The following is a 20,357-nucleotide window of genomic DNA, read 5'->3' as shown; positions in this document are numbered from 1 at the left end:
TTGGTTGGAAAGAAGAGTTCTGTGAAAGTTAATTTGATATTTGTTTGAATACCGTAAATTCCCGACTACAGAGCGCACCTGATCATAAGCCGCACTCACCACATTTTAAGAGGAAAATTGATTTGGTACATACACAAGCCGCACCTGTATATAAGCCGCATGCGCCCACATTTAAACATGTAACACAAACACAAAATTAACCCAAACCCGACTTCAAGTCCCGCGACTGAAACTAAATGTGGGGTTTTAAGGGGTTATTGATCTATCTTCGTTATTCATTATCCATTATCCGTTATCGGTCAGTTCATAATACGATACTAAGCCTAGGAGCCGGGACACTTACTCTCAGCCAAAAGGCCAAGCTAAGGTCCTAGCCCTAAAGCCTTGCTGCGATCATTGCGAATGCACCGTTCCCGGAGGTACTGCAATACCGGGCCGATGCGTGGAGTGGACAGAGCAAGCTCATATTCCATCTCCGAAATGCAAAAATCAAAGATAGTGACTTCATAGAAAGTACACAAAGGCCAAGACTTTCTTGGGCTTATAGTGCACAATCCTAGAACCAGCCGACGCCAAGCTAAAGACCTAGCATCAATGTCCTTCATTAAAGTCCACAGTCCAAAAATCGCAGCCGGCAAAATTAATGGAAAATGATACCAGTACTTAAGGTTTGATGCAGACCTGCAGAGTCTAGGTCCCGTTGAAAGTAGTAGAAAAAAGTGTATATTTCCAAAGGTAAGGGTGGGAAAAATATATCAGATGAACACATTTACTCACGCAACTCCTTTTTCTTTAACTGACTTTTTACCCCCTCGTCTTTCCTTGTCTGTCCTTCACCTTTAGCGGTCCCCACTTAAACTCGGCACCCCGCGTTTGTTTCGCCCCTCATTTTTCGTTCACCCGTGCAAAACATATCAGAATAAGTGTCTAAAATAAATACAAATAAATACATTACAAACATATACAGTTGCAAATACATATTGTACATGGGTTACACATATTTACAAAGAAAGACGGTACACCGAGAGAGTTTTCAAAGCTTTAATAATAATAATATAGCTTTGACAGGGCAGTTAATGGTAGCAACACTCGAGCGCCGCTAGCGGCCGTTACAAAAATTTAAATTTAATTGTTTTTATTGTCATTGATATCACCTTATCCTGCATTGTGCTCTGAGCAGACAGCACACAGCAAATGCTAGCAGGGGGGAGCTGGGGAAGGTTTTATGTGTTGGACGGGCGTGACTGTGATAGGCTGGTGTATGCTGTCAAACAGCCAGGGTGGGCGGGCGCACAACTCAATGTGTCCACCTTCGCAAAAACAAACTGTGAAGCATGGCGACAGCTAGCCTTAAGTGGCTCGTTACTTTGAAAATAAGTTCATTCATCAAATCAGACTCTGAGGTAAGTCAGAAGAGCGCAAAAAAACGTTGATCACCAGTGGGTGCTCCGCGGATTGTTATCAGGTACCTGAAGCAACTGAGGCGGCGTTGGGAGAGGAAGCAATAACGAGGCCATCAGCTAAGCCTAAGCCACATAACTACTCTTTTAAGCCACCCTTGCCAAGCCTGTATCTCACCAACGCCAGATCCATTACCTATTAAACGGTTCACCCGGAGCTACAACTCATGGGAAACCGATTCATGCAGTAGAGTTTATTTAATCTTCACGGAGACATGGCTGGAGTCCAGGTTACCCGATGCAGCTAGCCATCAGCTCTCTAAATCTCTTTCTTACTTTGAAATCATGTAAGGTAATTTTCCAAGGTGCGCCCAGAGCGTTGAGGCACAAGTGAGACATATGGCTTATAAAAACACATCTTGCGAACAGTGGTGAGTAGTATGGGGTGGGTCGATCCAAATATCGATATTATTGATACGACACAAGTACTTGGATGAGATTGATACTATTGTCCTGTGATCAATACTTCACTTCCCCGCCTATTTACTTGAATTCGCTGCTTCTTTATGTAGAAAGTGCAGCCCTTCTTTCTCTCACTCAGCACCCTCGACCCTTCTCTTAAGTTTATGCCTGAGTCTTGACTGAAAGGCACAATTTTAGTGCCTCTTCCTACCTGGCCTGCTGCCGCATCCTGCCTGTCAAGCAGAAGAGAAGGCCGAATCTATTTGCGCACACTTACCAGAGGCTAAAATGACACAAGCAGACATGGTCCGTAGTGTGGTCTGGACCTTTCCCGCCCTAACTACAGAAAAGGACAATGCCAGGTATCATTTGTGTGGTAAGGCGGTCTGCTACTGTGGCAACACCACACATATACATAAACATATGCAAAAAATGAGCAACAATCTGCAACCAAATATGTAAACATGTTACTGTTCCCAGACAAAATCCTGTGAATCTGTTGTCACCAAGGCAACAGAGCCAATCAGAGACAATTGACTCCGAAATGCCCGCTAATCAACCCTAACAAACAAACTACAAACAAAATTTGACTTAACTATAATTAGCAGAACGATACTCCACTTACACGATGCTGCATTTCAGCATTACTGGGCAGGGAGTACAATTGAATAAATCATCAGCTTTGTGATGATCCCATAATCACATTAAAAATAAATCCCATTACCTTCTATTATACATTAGTTCCCTCTGGCCTGCCGGGAAAACTACCATGGGAATGACAGAAATATGACTAAGACCTTCTAAAATCTCAATCCTGAGCTTCAAAAAGCCCTGCTGAATAGATTCCCCGACATAACCCTTGCTGTGTCATCACGGCGTTAAAACATTCAGTGTTCTAGTTTGCCCGCGTCCCTGCGTCCTAGACGCATCATTTTTGCTGGGGATGCATAGTCTCAAATCAACGTGCGTCCTTGGGACGCAACTTTTTTGACACAAAATTGTCATTATCATTATTTAACAAAGATTTACCGCACTCCAAACAACTGTGAGGCAGATCCGTCATTGTTGTTTTTGTCTCGCGGTTCGTCTGCACGCCGATCTCCAGTTCGAGTTGTGTAGTGAAAGTCCGTTTCTTTTTAGAGAACCGGCTCTTTCGGCTCAACTCATTCAAGAGAGCCGGCTCTCAAACGGCTTATTTACTTTGATGCATTATATTACGAATGATTATGTTGTATAAAGAAATTAAGAAAAAAAGAAAGTATAAAAGGAGAAAATGAAAAAAAGACAGGTTTGTGGTTATCCCTTTAATCGGTATATTACCAACAATAATTTAAAGCCGAAAATGAATTAATAATTTGATGATTAAAACTGAATAAATATATCTCATCTCATCTCATCAGCCGCACCGCTTATCCTCAGTAGGGTCGCTGGGGTGCTGGAGCCCATCTCAGCAGTCATCGGGCAGTGGGCAGGGGACACCCTGAACTGGTTGCCAGCCAATCGCAGGGCACACGGGGACAGACAACTCACTCGCTCAGTCATACATAGGGACAATTTGGACCGGCCAATTCACCTGAAATGTCTTTGGAATGTGGGAGGAAATCGGAGTGCCCGGAGGAAACCCACGCAAGCACGGGGAGAACATACAAACTCCGCACAGTAAGGTCGGGAGCTGGATTTGAACCCACGCAGGAGGTTCCCACGACCTCAGAACTGTGCCGCACATGCGCTAACCATGGATGGATAGATGAATAAATATATATATAGATTTTTATTATATATTTGTCGCCGATTTACAATTTCAACCTCGACAACACGAAATTTTGGGGAGCCATAGATCTCTGTTGGGACACATCGATTTTTGAGCATGCGAGTCCCCGGGACTCATCACTTTTCACAGGTAAAATGAACACTGCATATTCTGCATATTATACTGTATCTACTGTTTGTAGCATCTTCTCTCATTGGCCATAACTAAAATAACACTTGTTTGTGAACCTCTAAATAATAGTGCCGGCAAAAAAGTTAACCTGGCTGCATTAGGTCAGTACGATAGTTATACATTGTCAGATATGTAATTAGATTATAGACAGGAAAGAACGGAGTTTTATTCGCCCGCAGAAGGGAATAGTGGGAAAAACAAACTCTTGTTTGCATACCTGTCAACCTCCACGGCTCCATGCCCTTACAAACTCATATTACCAGCTCGGTAGCCTAGATGGTAGGGCGCCCGCTCAGTGACTGGGAGGTCGCCGGTTCAAGCCTCGGCCGAGTCATACCTAAGACTTACAACATTGGTACTCATTGCCTCCCTGCTTGGCGCTCGGCATTAAGGGTTGGAATTGGGGGGTTTGGTCACCTAATGACTAATATGGCTGCGCCCTGTTTGGCTGCGGCTGCATCGGCTCGCTACAGTTTAACAGTTTGGGTCAGGTGTATCGACATTTCGTTCTGTGGCAATGGTTACAAAGAATGACAATAAAAGTAAATTATTATATATTATGTTATATTTTTCCTTACAAAATAAAAAAAAAATCTTACATCATATTTTTTTATCAAACGTGTTTATTTATGTAATTTAACATGTTATATTGTACATGTGTTTCGTTATATCATATATATTGTTCATTAATATTTTGTTGTGAGATACTGAGTTGCTCGACATGAATGAGGTTTATTATAAAAAAAAGTTCAAAAATGAAGTCGCTTGGACGTTCACTGTAGAAGGAAAAAATACATGCAAATATAATTAAGTAGAATTTTCTTATTTAAATTATTAATTCATTTTCTGCATTCAATTATTGTTGGTATTATACTGATTAAAGGGATAACCTCAAACCTGTCTTTTTTCATTTTCGCCTTTATACTTCATTTTTTTCTTAACTTATTTCTACAATATAATAATTCGTAATATAATGCATCAAAGCAAGTGAGTCGTTTGAGAGCCGGCTCTCTTTAATGAGTTGAGCCGAAAAAGCCGGTTCTCTAAAGAGACGGACTTCCTTTCACTACACAACTACCACAGAATGATGCATGATGGGAAATCCCCAGGCGGCAGACGCAGGCGCACAGTAGCATCAAACCGCTCGCTTTGTTTGCGATGAAAAAACGATACCGAGATAGAGGCTACCGCGGCGAACTCGTTTGACTTGATTGATTTGCCGTTTGGTGATAGTCGGTGTATACCGGATGGTACCCATCATTGACAAATTTGCGTTTTTCCGTACGGATTTTCTTGTACGGCAAAAACGTACAGGTTGACAGGTATGTGTTTGTCTTCTCGGTTGCTCAGTACATTGGCTGTTCTTCAAGCAGCATATTTCACACCGCTCTATCCAGCAGGACACACTCTATAATAAATCATGGTCAAATCCAGTAGCCATTGCTGAAAAGAACAAGCTCCAACATGGTAGGGAAACTTGTACCATGATCATTTTTAAAAATAACAATCTATCACAAGACCAGTATATTATTTTGTTGCTTTTTTTAATGTAGATAAACGGCTAAAAATGTTATTTACAGGAAACCAGGAAACCTCTGGAGTTCACACCAATGATAATCCAAATTTGTTTAACTAGGATTTTGTGTCATGATTGCCGATTTAGAGCACCTGCGACTGCTTAATTGGCGCCAACAGCCTGAACAGCTGATTGGCTGTTGAATTCCTTTTAAACCCCCGACTTCCAAGAGATCCCTGTCAGATCGTTATGCGAACCGTTGCTCCCAGCTCAGTAAGCCTTTTCGTCCGACTCTGTTCCTGCCCTGCTTTTCCCTGCCTGATCCTCGATGCCAACCTGTTTCCGGACCTGACTCTGCCTCGTTCTGCCTGCCCGTTATCCGATCTACTGTATTTTACCCCGCAACCTGCCTGACTCCTGTTGCCGACCTTGTTTCCGAACTCGACTCCGCCCTTGCTCTGCAGTCCCGCCTAACGACTTGAAATTCCCGCCTGTCTTTGACCTTCCTCGCTAGAAACAGAAGTGCCACTACCGCATCTCCTGCTCCTCTTGTCCGTCAACCATCGGATCGTGGAAGCAAACCCTGCTCTCCCTCTTTATTAATAAGAACAGAGAAAACGAGCGCTATTGGGTCCTGTGTCTGTTTCTGGTCTGTGACATTTTGACAAGCTCAACTAAACCTGTGATCATTTGATTCAACAAAAGTAATTGAATCATATTATGAAGCTTTGATCCTTTGGGGGGCTTTTTTTGTATTCTAGTTGGTCCAAGCATGTCCAAAACCTGAGATGAAATCAAGTTACACTCTCTGACTTCCCAGTTACGCTAATTAGTTTTTTCAAATTTTAATGAATTTGTCATGATTACTCATTACACTCACCCGTGCCCGCTCGTTTGGCGCTAGCTGCTGCTGGTTACCTGATTGGTTCCCTCTCCTATTTAAGCTCAGTGCTCTCCCTTGCCGTTTGTCAGTCCGTCAGCGAACCTCTGTTTACACAAGGCAAGCACTTTTGATTCTGACTACCGTCTGTCCTGTTTTGTCACCCGTATCCCACTCGTCTGTTCCCGGTTCCCCGTTTGTCTCCGGCTAAGACACGTTTTTGACCACCAACCACGTCTGATCTCCTGTCCCTACTAACAAGTCGTCAGTACGATCTCCCGCTCCGGAGGATCCACTTCCGCATTCCGAACACGCTCCGATCCCGTGAGTACATTGACTTTTTATTTTATTACATTAACTTTTTCAGTTTTTTTTTTTCAAACAAGAAATTATCAATCCAAATAAGTACAATTAAAAGCAATATTTTCACACTGAATCATTGTATTATTTCTATTGGAGTCCAATCTTGAACAGCTTCATCAAACAAAATAAGTTATCAATAACATTTCCCTGTCTACCTCACAATAAATATATAAAAAGAATAGGAAACTGCTGCCGGGTAGATGAATGTTAAATGTTTTTTGGCTGACCACTGAAATAAAAGGAAATATACTGGACAATGGCATGCTTTTTTTTATGGAAAGATAATATTGGGAAATTTCCTGCGGCACACAGGACACTAGTGTGCCCCGGCGCACTGGTTGAAAAACATTGGGGTACAGGATAATGGGGCTTGGATCAGGGATCGATACAGGATACAGGACAGACGGAATCAATAACAAGCAGGATACTGGACAGGACGGGAATGACGGGATCGATACTGGATAAAGGATGACAGAGCTTGGATCAGGGATCGATACAGGATATGGGAACGATCCCGGATACAGGATAGTTCGGGAACAGAACGGTACCCAGAGTCAAAATGCTTGCCTTGCAAGTGCGGAGGTTCCTTGACGGACTGACAAGGAGTGAATGAGAGTTTAATTAGGAGGGGAACCAATCAGGCAACGAGCAGCAGGTGGCGCCAAACGAGCGGGCACAGGTGAGGGCAATGGTCAATCGTGACAAAAACTGCGATGAAGAGCACGGTGTGTACCGAATGTGTACCGCGGCCAGAACAGCTTTAATAAAATTAAGAGCAGATAAGCGTGATAGAAAAAGAAATCATAGGCACTCTATAAACTCAGTTGGCCACTGTTAACACATATATAAAAGAGAAAATATTTAACTTTCAACTTTTAATCGACCCACCTCACCTTTAATGCGATCGTTTAAATAAAAATTGAGCTCGTTACTTAGCATTAACACAGTAAAAGACATAAGAAAATAACATTTTATCAAGACCAAAACAACAATGGCGGATCTGCCTGACGAAAAGTTTGGAGTGCGGTAAATCTTTGTTTTAAAAAAAAGGATTGTGTAATAATGACAAGCAAAAAAGAAAGTCACAGAGATGGTAGTGCATTATTGGTGCAAAAGGGATTCCAACAACGATTTAAGTAGCGTCGCATGGAGTGTCAGAATCATCTCATACGACAGCAACATCTTGACAGCAAGCGTTAGGACACACACACACATACAGTATATCGAATGTCTAACTCACATTTCCGTGGTTGATAAAACCATGTTCCTTTGCGATGCGATCCGCCTCCTCAGGGCCTCCATTAATCTGAACAGCCCAAGCATTGGTGAACACCTCTGCAGTATCAATCCACTTGGGTTCTGCTGTCAGGACAAGTACTGTCCACCATTGCAGCAGAGACACCGCAGCATCCATGAAAAGTAGAACCCTGGGCAGTATATCGGCGTCTCTATCTCTGCGTCACTGGCAAATTGGAACTGGACTCCCTTGTGGCAGTAAAGTAGAACAGTGGCCTAGAGAGGACAGAAGACAGATCAAGTTATGAAGACAAACGCTTTTTTAATGGTGTCCTTCGGGGTTAAAAGACCTACTCGCGCAAAACAAAATACTCGACAAACACGTCGTCAATATTTATTGGGTCATAGTCATTGGTATCTCATACCATAAAATTGATTAAATATGAAGAGCAGAAGCTCAGTGGTTAACGCGTAGCCCCACAGTCTCAGGGTTGACAGGGTCTGTCATGATTACTGATTCGAGGCACCTGTGGCTGCCCCGTTGGCGCCAACAGCCACGGGACCTGATTGGCTGACTCTTTTTAAACTCCCGTATTCCGAAAGGAACCCGTCAGACCATCTGCAAACCTATGCTCTCAGCTGGGCAAGCTTTTGTTTGCTTCGACATTATCCTGCCCTGTTTTCCTGCCTGATATCTGTTGCCGACCTTTTTCTGGACCTGTTTCTGTTTTGCTCCCCTCGTCCTGGCCATAGACCTGTTTTCTCACTGTTTCTTTATTAATAAAACTGAGTAAAACGAACGCTACTGGGTGCCGTCTCCGTTCCTGGTCCGTGACAGTTTCACTGATCTTTGATTAAATAATTCAAAATCCTCAGACATTCTAAATGGTCTTTGAAAGCCTCAACATTATTCTTACTGGATATTTGTTTGCGCATGCCAATTGTAAAATAAAACAGATTAAAATGATTACAACATATTTTTTCATCAATGAGGAAAAAACAATTTAAATGCAAAATTTAAAAAAAAAAATTGGGAGAAGAAACACCATTTTGTGGTTGGCTAAGTATCCACCTCTTCCAATAAAATGGGAATCTGCCCTTGATCAGACTCTTTGGCCTATTCAAGACCAGGTTTTATTGCAGTCAGTACATTTGTGAGGGCTATTGACAGCACACAACAGTCAGGGGGCACTCAAACGTTGGGTGCCATTTATAGGAATAGGCTATGTCCAAATGTTTCAGAAAGCAGGCCAGATTTGGTAAGCTGAAAATATGTGAGGGTGGTCTAGTCAGCCTGGAATTCTTTATACAGTCTTTAATAAATTCAACCATTGTGAAAGGTTGACATAGCTTGGCTAACAGCGTCGCCAACTCGTAGCATGCCTTTGTAGCATTCTCATTTGACTCTTATGGTCTCGTGAAGAAGTGCTGCTGTGCCATTAAAACAGCTTCCAGTTGCTTCACATTTTCACAGTGCTTGCTCCCAGTTCGCTTTTTGTTCACAGTCACCATGTCAGAATTAGGGTGGGCTAATATTGGCCAAAGAGTTACTGCCATTATCTGGTAAAATTATTCATCTCTCATCTCTCATCTCATCTCATCAGCTGCACCGTTTATCCTCAGTAGGGTCGCGGGGATGTTGGACCCCATCCCAGCCATCATCGGGCAGTGGGCAGGGGACACACTGGACTAGTTGCCAGCCAATCGCAGGGCACACGGGGACAGACAACTCACTTGCTCAGTCACACCTAGGGACAATTTGGCCAATTCACCTGAAATGCATGTTTTTGGAATGTGGGAGGAAACCGGAGTGCCCGGAGGAAACCCACGCAAGCACGGGGAGAACATACAAACTCCGCACAGTAAGGCCGGGAGCTGGATTTGAACCCACTCAGGAGGTTCCCACGACCTCAGAACTGTGCCGCACACGCGCAAACCACTGCGCCGCCGTGCTTTTTTTTTTTTAAATACAAATCTATTCTAAAATGCGGTCAACATTACTGGTGGGCCACATGTTATTAATTTTATGACAGAGGCCGCGGACCAGTAAAAATTTGATCATTGGCCGTGACTGACCCCCCGACCGGACTTTGGACACGCCTGGGCTAAGCAGACCAATGCTTTAAATATCAACACGGTCCGTTACTTTAGTGACTAACTGCATCCACTAATTTCTCTTGCTGAGAAAAACAACCTGAGCCAAAAGTAGAATGAAAGTATAAGTAAGAACAAGAGATCAGTAGTTTCAACGCTGCAAATTCTCTAAGACAGGCTAAAAATAATTGGAAACTGCATACAATTTACAGAGCAGAGCGTGCTTAAAAACATTTTTATGGGGTAAATCTATGAGCGTCTCCACAAAAGTGAGTACTGTTGGCAGTGACTCCAAAATTGTGGAATAAATTCATAGACAATTGGATTTACCTGCAGTCAGACCCATTTGAATGTTTGTGACACAAATCCTGGAGCACAAAATATTGTACAGCCCAGTGTTCGTTTTACCTGTGAAAAGTGATGGGTCCCGGGGACTCGCATGCTCAAAAATCTATGGGTCCCAACAGAGATCTATGGGTCCCCCAAAATTTAGTGTGCTCCATGCCCTTACAAACTGTCGTATTTTCCCTTACAAAATACAAAAAAATCGTTTTTTTCAAAAATGTTTATTTATGTAGTTTAACATGTTATATTGTACATGTTTTTTCCGGTGCATTTTATATATTGTTAATGAACATTTTGTTGTGACACACTGAGTTGCTCGACATGAATGAGTTTTATTATAAAAGAAAGTTCAAAAATAAAGTTGCTTGGACGTTCACTGTAGAAGGAAAAAATACATGCAAATATAAAAGTAGAATTTTCTTATTTAAATTATGAATTCATTTTCTGCATTAAATTTTTGTTGGTAATATACTGATTAAAAGGGATCACCACAAACCTGTCTTTTTTCATTTTCTCCTTGAATACTTCCTTTTTTTCTTTACTTCTTTATACAACATAATCATTCGTAATATCAATCATCAAAGCAAGTGAGCCGTTTGAGAGCCGGCTCTTTAATGAGTTGAGCCGAAAAAGCCGGTTCTCTAAAAAGAAACGGACTTTCACTCCTCAACTCGAACTCGAGATCGGCGTGCAGACGAAAACTCCAACTGCGAGACCAAAACAACAATGGTGGACCTGCCTGACGAAAAGTTTGGAGTGCGGTAAATCTTTGTTAAAAAATGATAATGACAATTTGGTGTCAAAAAAGTTGCGTCCCGGGGACGCACGTTGATTTGACACGATGCGTCCCCAGCAAAAAAAATGCGTCTAGGACGCAGGGACACGGGCAAACGAGAACACTGACAGCCCCAACTTGACATCCGACCAGGATGGGTGGGTACTTTAAAAATGTAATCCGATACAGTTACTACTTACCCGTTGAAAAAGTAATCAGTAATCCAAATATACCATAATATTGCAGTAATGTAACTTGAATACTTTTAATTAATTTAGGATAAAACCAATACCAAAAATGCTAATAAAAGACCAAATATACATAAAATAAATGAAATTACTCAATTTTATTTTGGATGAATGAATTTTGTAACCTTGAAAAATAATTGGAAGAAACCAAAGTCGGATAGTTGCTATCCTGCTTAAATTTCAACCACGTAGTATAGTTCATTAAGCAAAAATAAGACTTCCTCTTGCACACGGCACACAGAATATGTGCTGTTTTAGTTCACATAGTATCAAGCAGGAAACAGGGAATAGACGCTGTATCAGAAATTAAGTTCTTAGGGGTCATAATAGACAATAAATTAAGCTGGAAAACACACATGAGACACATACAAACTAAAGTATCTAAAAGCATTTCGATAATTAATAAAGCCAAATTCCTTTTAAACTATAATGCATTATATTTCTTTTTTTGGTTTCTAGTTCTACCATACTTAACATATTGTGCAGAAGTCTGGGGCAATAATTACAAAATTTCACTACAGCCCTTTTTTATCCTCCAAAAACATGCAATTAGAACCATACACATGGTAGGATATCGAAACCATACTAATATTTTATCCTTGCAAATTATTAAAATTAATTGATTTAGGAAAATGTTTCACTGCACAACTGCTATTTAAGGTAAACAAAAACATAGTTACAGAAAACATCCATAAATTATCCATTCGATAACTTAAGGGGCTGTAGTGAATTCATAATCCCAAAGGTGAGAACCACCAGGAAAAGTATGTGTGTGTCTGTGTGTGGAGTCAAGCTTTGGAAGGGTTTGCAAGACGAGATCAAACAATGTCCAACTATTCATGTGTTCAAATATAAATACAAAAAAACATTTCTGGTGGAATACAGAGATGAAGAGGGTGGGGTATGAGTGGTGCGGGGGATTGGGAATAGTGCATCTAGTTAACTTTGTGTGATTGTTGCTATTCTTATAACTGTTATTATTAATATCATTACAATTGTTGTTATATCATTGGTATATTTGGTGGGGAAGATGAAGGGGTAGGTAATATAAACATTTGCATTTTACTACCCCTTTTCGAACATATTATGTAACGTTATTTTGTTGTGGAGTTATTGTTTTTGTTCTGTTTTTATTTTGATGTTGGAATAAAGTTTTGGGACCCATAGATTTTTGAGCATGCGAGTCCCCGGGACTCATCACTTTTCAGAGGTAAACTAAACACTGCCAGGTACGGCAAAAAAAACAAAGCCCCTAAAAACCTTTGTCACTGCTAAAAACACCACCACTGAAGCAAGTTATCACATTGCTCACTGCATAGCAAAGCAAGGAAAACCATTTATATCTGCGACCAAATCAGCTATTATTTCTGTTGCACTTATTTTCTGCCTTCTGCTTTATTACTATTATTTCAAGTTTTGATATTTTCTGCAATAAGATTTCATTGATGAATGGTATGGTAGCTGTCTATATCACTTGTTTTTGATTGTAGTTCATTATTGATGAAGAGTGGTTGATTCTTGTGGTCAAAAGTTGAAGTCATGGATGGCTACAGTGTCATGATTACCCAAGTGGAGCCACCTGGGGTAATCATGTGGCGCGCTGGAATGTGCTTCCTGATTGGTTAATGCTCCCTTTTTAAACGAGTTACGCAGAGAACTCTTGGTCGGAGGATTACTTCTGTACCCCGTAAGACTCTCCCGATGACATGTGCCTTCTTGTTTACCTGATTCTGCCTGCCTGCCTCCGATCCGACCTGCCTCCGATTCGACCTGCTTTCGTCCCACGCTACGATCTTCTCTTCAGTCCTGGTAAACTCGACCTGCCTCCGTCCCACGCTACGATTGATCACGTCTCCCGCTAACCCTTACGCTTCCCCAAATAAAGAATTGTACGAACGCTCTGGGGTCTCCTGCTCTGTTCTGGTCCTTCCTGACATACAGGCTTCTACACATGTTCCTCACGTTATTTTTTTAGTTTATCGATGAACAAGAATAGTGGAAGATAAATTGGTCAGTTATACGATATCAATGTATATCCATGTTGTATATTTCGACTGGTGTACAATGACAGCTCTGTTGGATATCGAAAAAATGTCTTTAATCTTGGTTTGGCACACTGATTTACAAGGAAATTTGAAAGTGGCACTCCACACCGAAAAGGTTGCCGACACCTGATCTAGACAGATCATTCAAAATACTCCATATGAAATTGTCATGTCCTGCACGGTTGTCATGGTGCCCAGCTGGCCCCGTCCCTTGTCACCGGCTGAGACGCATTGGACTGATTGCTCTTGGAGTACTTAAGCACGCTCCTTTGTACTGTGCGTTGTTGGAACGCTTGTTAAACCTGGTTAAACTTCGTGAGACTTCTCTTAAAACCTGTTAAATAGCTAGTTCTGTGAATCTGTCCGTATTTGAACCTGTTTTGTTTTTGGTATGATCAGTTTGTTTGTTTTTTTTGACAACTTTTCTTTTGTTTGGATTTCTAATCCACTCCGCGACCATCGATCCCCGGATCGAGTGTGCGCACCCTCCTCATCCTTCCCCCAATAAATTGTGAGTACGTCTACGCGAATGGGTTCCTTTTTCCTGTTTCCCGCTCTGTTTCGTGAAATGGCACTGCTAAATCCTATTTTTGGAAGTAAGGACACTCAAACGATCAGAGATTTTTGATGATACAAGGTCTAAAAGTCATTATATACCAGTCAATAAAACCTCGTTTGGTTAAGAGTATATAGGATGTGAATGTGAAATGGGAATTAGTCTGAAAAATATTGAGCATTATAACAAAGAAATGTGCTATAGCTCAAACGTGCAAATCTCTAGGCTGTACTGTCTTACAGAACAACAGACTTGTTCTATTTATGTGCGGATCACTCATGAAGAAGTGAAGCATTGGTGATTCTCTTTATTGTTCCGACTGAAAGAGGCTTGAAAGAGCAACTCAAATACGGCGTTTTTTTAAAATACCACCAAAATCTGGTGTTGCAGAATTTTTAACGAATTAAAATACAAAATAATGATGATACCGTGTTGCATTCTTTTATTAAGTGTACACTCCTTTTTTTTATTTTGAGTCTAATAGGCATGCGAATAATGATGGTAAAAATGGAGCATGCTCGCTTAGAAGGCGGACTTACACTAGAGTTGGTAAAACAACATAACCAGCACTAGAGTTCTATTTCAGGATGCACCCAAGCCAAAGCTTAACACCCACAAGTGATTTGGGCTGCCCTCCTAAAAGAATGCAGAGGTTTATGGTGGAACAATTGTTCGAAACTTTGGCAATTGAGGGCGCATTTCAATAGCAAAAAAAATTTTAAAAAAGGCAGTCAAGATCTCATCTCATATCTCATTAGCTGCACCGCTTATTCTCAGTAGGGTCGCGGGGGTGCTGGAGCCCATCCCAGCAATCATCGGGCAGTGGGCAGCGGACACCCTGAACTGGTTGCCAGCCAATCGCAGGGCACACGGGGACAGACAACTCACTCGCTCATTCACACCTAGGGACAATTTGGACCGGCCAATTCACCTGAAATGCATGTTTTTGGAATGTGGGAGGAAACCGGAGTGCCCGGAGGAAACCCACGCAAGCACGGGGAGAACATACAAACTCCGCACAGGAAGTCTGGAGCTGGATTTGAACCCACGTAGGAGGTTCCCATGACTTGAACTGTGCCGCACATGCGCTAACCACTGCGCCGCCGTGCTGCCCGGATATAAAAAATAATTTTCAATCTGAATACACTAAAAACAAAGTCAGATAGATAGGTATTCATACCTGTCTACCGGTACATTTTTGCCGTACAAAGTATGTCTATTATTCATTTTAAGACGTGTAAGATGTAAAGGAAAATCTGTATGGAAAAACGCTAATTTGTCAATTATGGGTACCATCCGGTATACACCGACTATCACCAAACGGCAAATAAATCAAGTCGAACCAGTTCGCCGCGGTAGCCTCTATCTCGGTGTGTTTTTTTTCCGTTGCAAATGAAGCGAGCGGTCTGATGCTACTGTGCGCATGTGTCTGCCGCCTGGGGATTTCCCATCATGCATCATTCCGTGCTAGTTGTGTAGTGAAAGGAAGTCCGTCTCGTTTTAGTGAACCGGCTTTTTCGGTTCAACTCATTAAAGAAAGCCGGCTCTCAAACGGCTCACTTGCTTTGATGCGTTATATTACGAATTATTATGTTGTAAAAAGAAGTTTGTTGTAAAAGGATAATGGAAAATTTGGACGCGTTCTAAGGGATGGGCAGGGCACCTGTATGATGCGGCAGGGGTAAAACAGTGAAAGTTGTCGGGTCCGGCTGTTGAACAAAGAGTGTGTTTTGTCACCCTGACGTGGCCGCTTTCTTGTGTCCTGTTTTCATCTGGAGGGACAAAAGCATGACCAACTTCTGTGCGGATGTCCCCAACTTGTTTGGTGTTTGGGCAATTGGGTTGACCATGGTCCAAAAATGTTTGTGCGTGTTTTTGCGATTTTTTTCCCCCCTTTTTTATTTTCTTTGTTATTGTATGAGTTTGTCTTGCTGTCGGTCACCCCTAATGAGGCATATGACCAAGGTAGATGGATAGATAAAGAAGTTAAGAAAAAAAGGAAGTGTAAAAGGAGAAAATGAAAAAAGACAGGTTTGTGGTTAGTACCTGTATATAATGTAGTATATGGGGGCAGCACGGGGCGCGCAGTGGTTAGCGCATGTGCGGCACAGTTCTAAGGTCTAGGGAACCTCCTGTGTGGGTTCAAATCCAGCTACCGGACTTCCTGTGCGGAGTTTGTATGTTCTCCCCGTGCTTGCGTGGGTTTCCTCCGGGCACTCCGGTTTCCTCCCACATTCCAAAAAGATGTCATGTCAGGTTTATTGGCCGGTCCAAATTGTCCCTAGGTGTGAATGAGGGGGCGAGGGCGTCTGTCCCTGTGTGCCCTGCAATTGCTGGGAACCAGTTCAGGGTGTCCCCTGCCCACTGCCCGATGATTGCTGGGATGGGCTCCAGCACCCCCGCGACCCTACTGGGGATAAGCGGTGCAGCTGATGATGATGATGATGATGATGATTACCAACAATGATTTAATGCAGAAAATTAATTTATGATTGTAATAAGAAAATTCTACTTAATTATATTTGCATGTATTTTTTCCTTCTACAGTGAATGTCCAAGCTACTGTTTGGCTGCGGCTGCATACGGGTCAGGTGTATCGACATTTCGTTCTGTGTACATTGTTACAAAGAATGACAATACAAGTAAATTATTATTATTATTATTATTATTATTTCATTCTTGAACTCTTTTTATAATAAACCTCATTCATGTCGAGCAACTCATTGTCTCACAATAAAATGTTAATTAAGAATATATATGATAGAACAAAACACATGTACAATATAGTGTATTAAACTACATAAATAAACACGTTTGGAAAAAAAAAATATGGTGTAAGATTATTTTGTATTTTGTACGGGAAAATACGACAGTTTGTAAGGGCATGGAGCCCTCGATCTTGACCGGTATGATAAAGCGAGGACGTGATAGGCAAATAAAGACACAAAATCTGAGATTGACGGCATGGAATGGAAAAATAAATCTTTACAATAACGAGCAAAAACGTCTCACCTCAAACGAAGTTCAGAAAGGAGGCGCCGCGGAAAGCGGATCCATTGTGGTCCTAATATTTCAGTCCCCTAAAAAACGAGATCCACCTGCACCTCCACTGGACCACATCGCCCGGTTGCGAATACACCTGACTGGGTAAGATGGTTTTGCGACTTCAAGCGATAATAGAAACGATCTTTTCTGCTTCAGTTGCTCTCGCCCACTTTGCCACTCGACCTACCCAGCGGGGAACACGTTTTACTCGGAGTTTGACGAAAACAAAACGTTAAGACGTCACGCCTCTCCATCACCAGGCGGGCGGGGGATTCCATCCTCTCCCCAGTTTGTCCTTCAACTTTTCGTCAAATATGAACACATGAATTCATGATTCACCCTCTTTGGATGATATCAAAAGCTAGCTTGTTGTGCAACTTGCCGTTATGTTATTTCGCCGGGCGACTTCCTCGGAAAGAGGTTCTTTCTTCCATTTCACGCCGCTTTGGACACAAAATCACAAAAGCTTGTTGGTTATCGTTCACTAACAAAACGCTACAACGAGCATTTTGGGCGTCATGTTGACTGGCGACTTGAAAAAAGATGCTTCTTTGTCCCTGAAATGCCTTCGTTGCAGCTCCATTGCTGTTACCTTAATTGTTGGTTGTGAGGGGCGGGGCTAGATATGTACATACAGTAATCCCTCGGTTATCGCGGTTAAAGGGGACCGAGACCACCCGCGAAAACGGAAAATCCGTGAAGTAGCAGCGTCCCTTCAAAAATGCTTAGAAAAACGTATACAGGTATACAGTATACGCCCCCTGTATACAGTACACCATATAGAATACGGATAAAGAGAGAGAGAGAGAGAGAGAGAGAGAGTGAAATTCATGTTATAACAAAAAAAAAAAAAACCCTGTAAAATATGTTGTCTGTTTACCATAACAATTGAGGGTCTAGAACAGACCTGGGCACTCCGGTCCTGGAGGGTCATACGTCCTGCCAGATTTTGAAGTTTGCTCTTCTTTAACTCAGGTGATACAAATTATAACCTCGTTAGCAAGCTAGCAAGTGCTCGTTAACGATACTGGTGATTGGAATCACCTGTATTGGATCAGAGAAACCTCAAAAATCATGCAGAACATAAGGCCCTCCAGGACCAGAGTGCCCAGGTCTGGTCTAGAACACTGTTCTACCGAACAATTTACTTACGAACAACCAATTACAACGAACAACGGAGCTTTTATCGTCGCCGGCGACTTTAATCGGGCATGTTTAAGGACTGTACTTGCCAAATTAATTCAACACGTGGACTGAGCAATTAGGGAAAAAAAACTGGACCGTGTGTACAGTAAGATCAAACATCTAGTTGGATCCGCCCATCTCTGTCTGTCCCTCACCCCCTCATTCACCCTCCCTTCGGAGGGAAACAAAGCCTATACAACAAAGACAGTTAAAACATCTACTTTGTTCCTTTTTCTCTTTGTTTTCCTTATCCTCACTGTAAAATGTGGAACTGGAGTGCCACGTCCAATTTCGTTGTCACAATATATCCCATGTTGTAACAATGACAATAAAGGTATGTTCTATTCTATTCTATTCTATTATCGTTATCAGCTTTCAAAAACAGGCAAACACTACAATTAGCTAACATAATTAGTCCGTCGTTTTGCGCAACAAATTAACATTTATAATTTCTATTTATATTTCTATTCAATACTTTGTTTTTAAATTTTGTAAAATAATGTAATTTCTAATTTTAATTTAATATTTTTCATTATTACTGTACGTGCATTTCTTTGTGCTTTAACATTTTGTAAAATGATGCAATTACTAATTCTAATTGAATATTTTGTTTTCAAATTTGGTAAAATAATGTAATTTCTAATTTTAATTTAAGATTTTTCATTATTACTGTACGTGCATTTCTTTGTGTTTTGAAATTTTGTGAAATGATGCAATTACTAATTCTAATTGAATATTTTGTTTTCAAATTTGGTAAAATAATGTAATTTCTAATTTTAATTTAATATTTTTCATTATTACTGTACATGCATTTCTTTGTGTTTTGAAATTTTGTGAAATGATGCAATTACTAATTCTAATTGAATATTTTGTTTTCAAATTTTGTAAAATAATGTAATTTCTAATTTGAATTTAACATTTTTCATTATCATTATTTTTTGAATATATTTTGATATTTTTATTTTTGAATATTTTTTAGACCGGCGAAGCTCTGAACCCGTGGAACCGCGAACTAGCGAGGTTCCAGTGAATATATTTTTCCACTGCACATTAATGTCACGTTAAAATGTGGATGAATGAAAGCTTTAATGTTTTTTTTTGTGTGGTTATCTTTCTTGTTAAGGCTCCATCAGGAATCGGTCTTGTTGCAACTGAGCTACCTCGGCATTTATTCGTTCATTATTTCATACTTGTCGCGCTCCAGGGCTCCATGCCCTTACAAACTGTCGTATTTTCCCTTACAAAATACAAAATAGTTTTACACCATATTTTTTTTTCAAACGTGTTTATTTATGTAGTACATGTGTTTCGTTATATCATATATATTGTTAATGAACATTTTGCTGTGAGATACTGAGTTGCTCGACATGAATGAGGTTTATCATAAAAAAAGTTCAAAAAATGAAGTAGCTTGGACGTTCACTGTAAAAAGAAAAAATACATGCAAATAGAATTAAGTAGAAATTTCTTATTCAAATTATTCATTCATTTTCTGCATTAAATTCATGTTGGTAATATACTGAATAAAGCTATCTATCTATCTAGACATCTATCTATCTATCTATCTATCTATCTATCTATCTATCTGACTCTGGTACAGCAGCGCATAGTTACATAGATGGATGGATCTCTCTCTCTCTCTCTCTCTCTCTCTCTTAGCTACACCGCTTATCCTCAGTAGGGTCGCGGGGGTGCTGGAGCCCATCCCAGCAATCATCGGGCAGTGGGCAGGGGACACCCTGAACTGGTTGCCAGCCAATCGCAGGACACACGGGGACAGACAACTCACTCGCTCATAACGAGTGACATTGTAATAGGTGCCTAACTTGTTTGGGTGTTTGGGCAATTGGGTTGGCCATGGTCCAAATATTTTTGTGTGTTTTCTTTGCTATTTATTTCCCTTTTATTTTCTTTGTTATTGTATGTGTGTGTCTTGCTGTCGGTCACCCCTCTTGAGGGATATGACCAAGGTAGATAGATAGATAGATAGATAGATAGATAGATAGATTCCGTTACTCCCCAAGCCTGCACAAAATTTAGTCATTTTATTCATATTTAGTTTCTTTTGTCTTTTATGAGCATATTTGGTATTGGAGTAATCCAAAAGTAATTGAAAGTAATCAAGTTAAAGTAACCCTACCCACCCTGGATGTACATTTTATGCAACTTTTTGATGATGCCAAATCTGTCTGTCTGTCCGTCCGTCCGTCCGTCTGTCTGCAAATGTATTTTCACTCAACAAAATTCTTCCTCCCGTTGCTCTAC

General features: G+C 41.1%; 1 protein-coding gene and 1 pseudogene across 1 annotated transcript in view; both read right to left on the bottom strand.

The window, feature by feature from the left end:
• The window catches only part of furinb (furin (paired basic amino acid cleaving enzyme) b), a 139,927-nt gene extending 122,436 nt beyond the window's left edge, over window positions 1-17,491 (bottom strand). Inside the window, exons 1-2 of the mRNA XM_088339547.1 lie at window positions 16,875-17,491; window positions 7,804-8,075 (exon numbers count right to left, since the gene is read on the bottom strand). Of these exons, the coding sequence (XP_088195673.1) occupies window positions 7,804-7,977 (174 nt within the window). The 5' untranslated portion in view covers window positions 7,978-8,075; window positions 16,875-17,491. The remainder of the gene's footprint in view (window positions 1-7,803; window positions 8,076-16,874) is intronic.
• On the bottom strand, window positions 398-514 carry LOC148362118 (U2 spliceosomal RNA; annotated as a pseudogene).
• Window positions 17,492-20,357: the final 2,866 nt, after the last annotated feature.

Source organism: Urocampus carinirostris, chromosome 7 (genome assembly GCF_059441175.1).
Source record: "Urocampus carinirostris isolate Australia breed hairy pipefish chromosome 7, RoL_Ucar_1.0, whole genome shotgun sequence".
Taxonomy (NCBI): domain Eukaryota; kingdom Metazoa; phylum Chordata; class Actinopteri; order Syngnathiformes; family Syngnathidae; genus Urocampus; species Urocampus carinirostris.
This window is presented reverse-complemented; position numbering and strand designations above follow the sequence as displayed.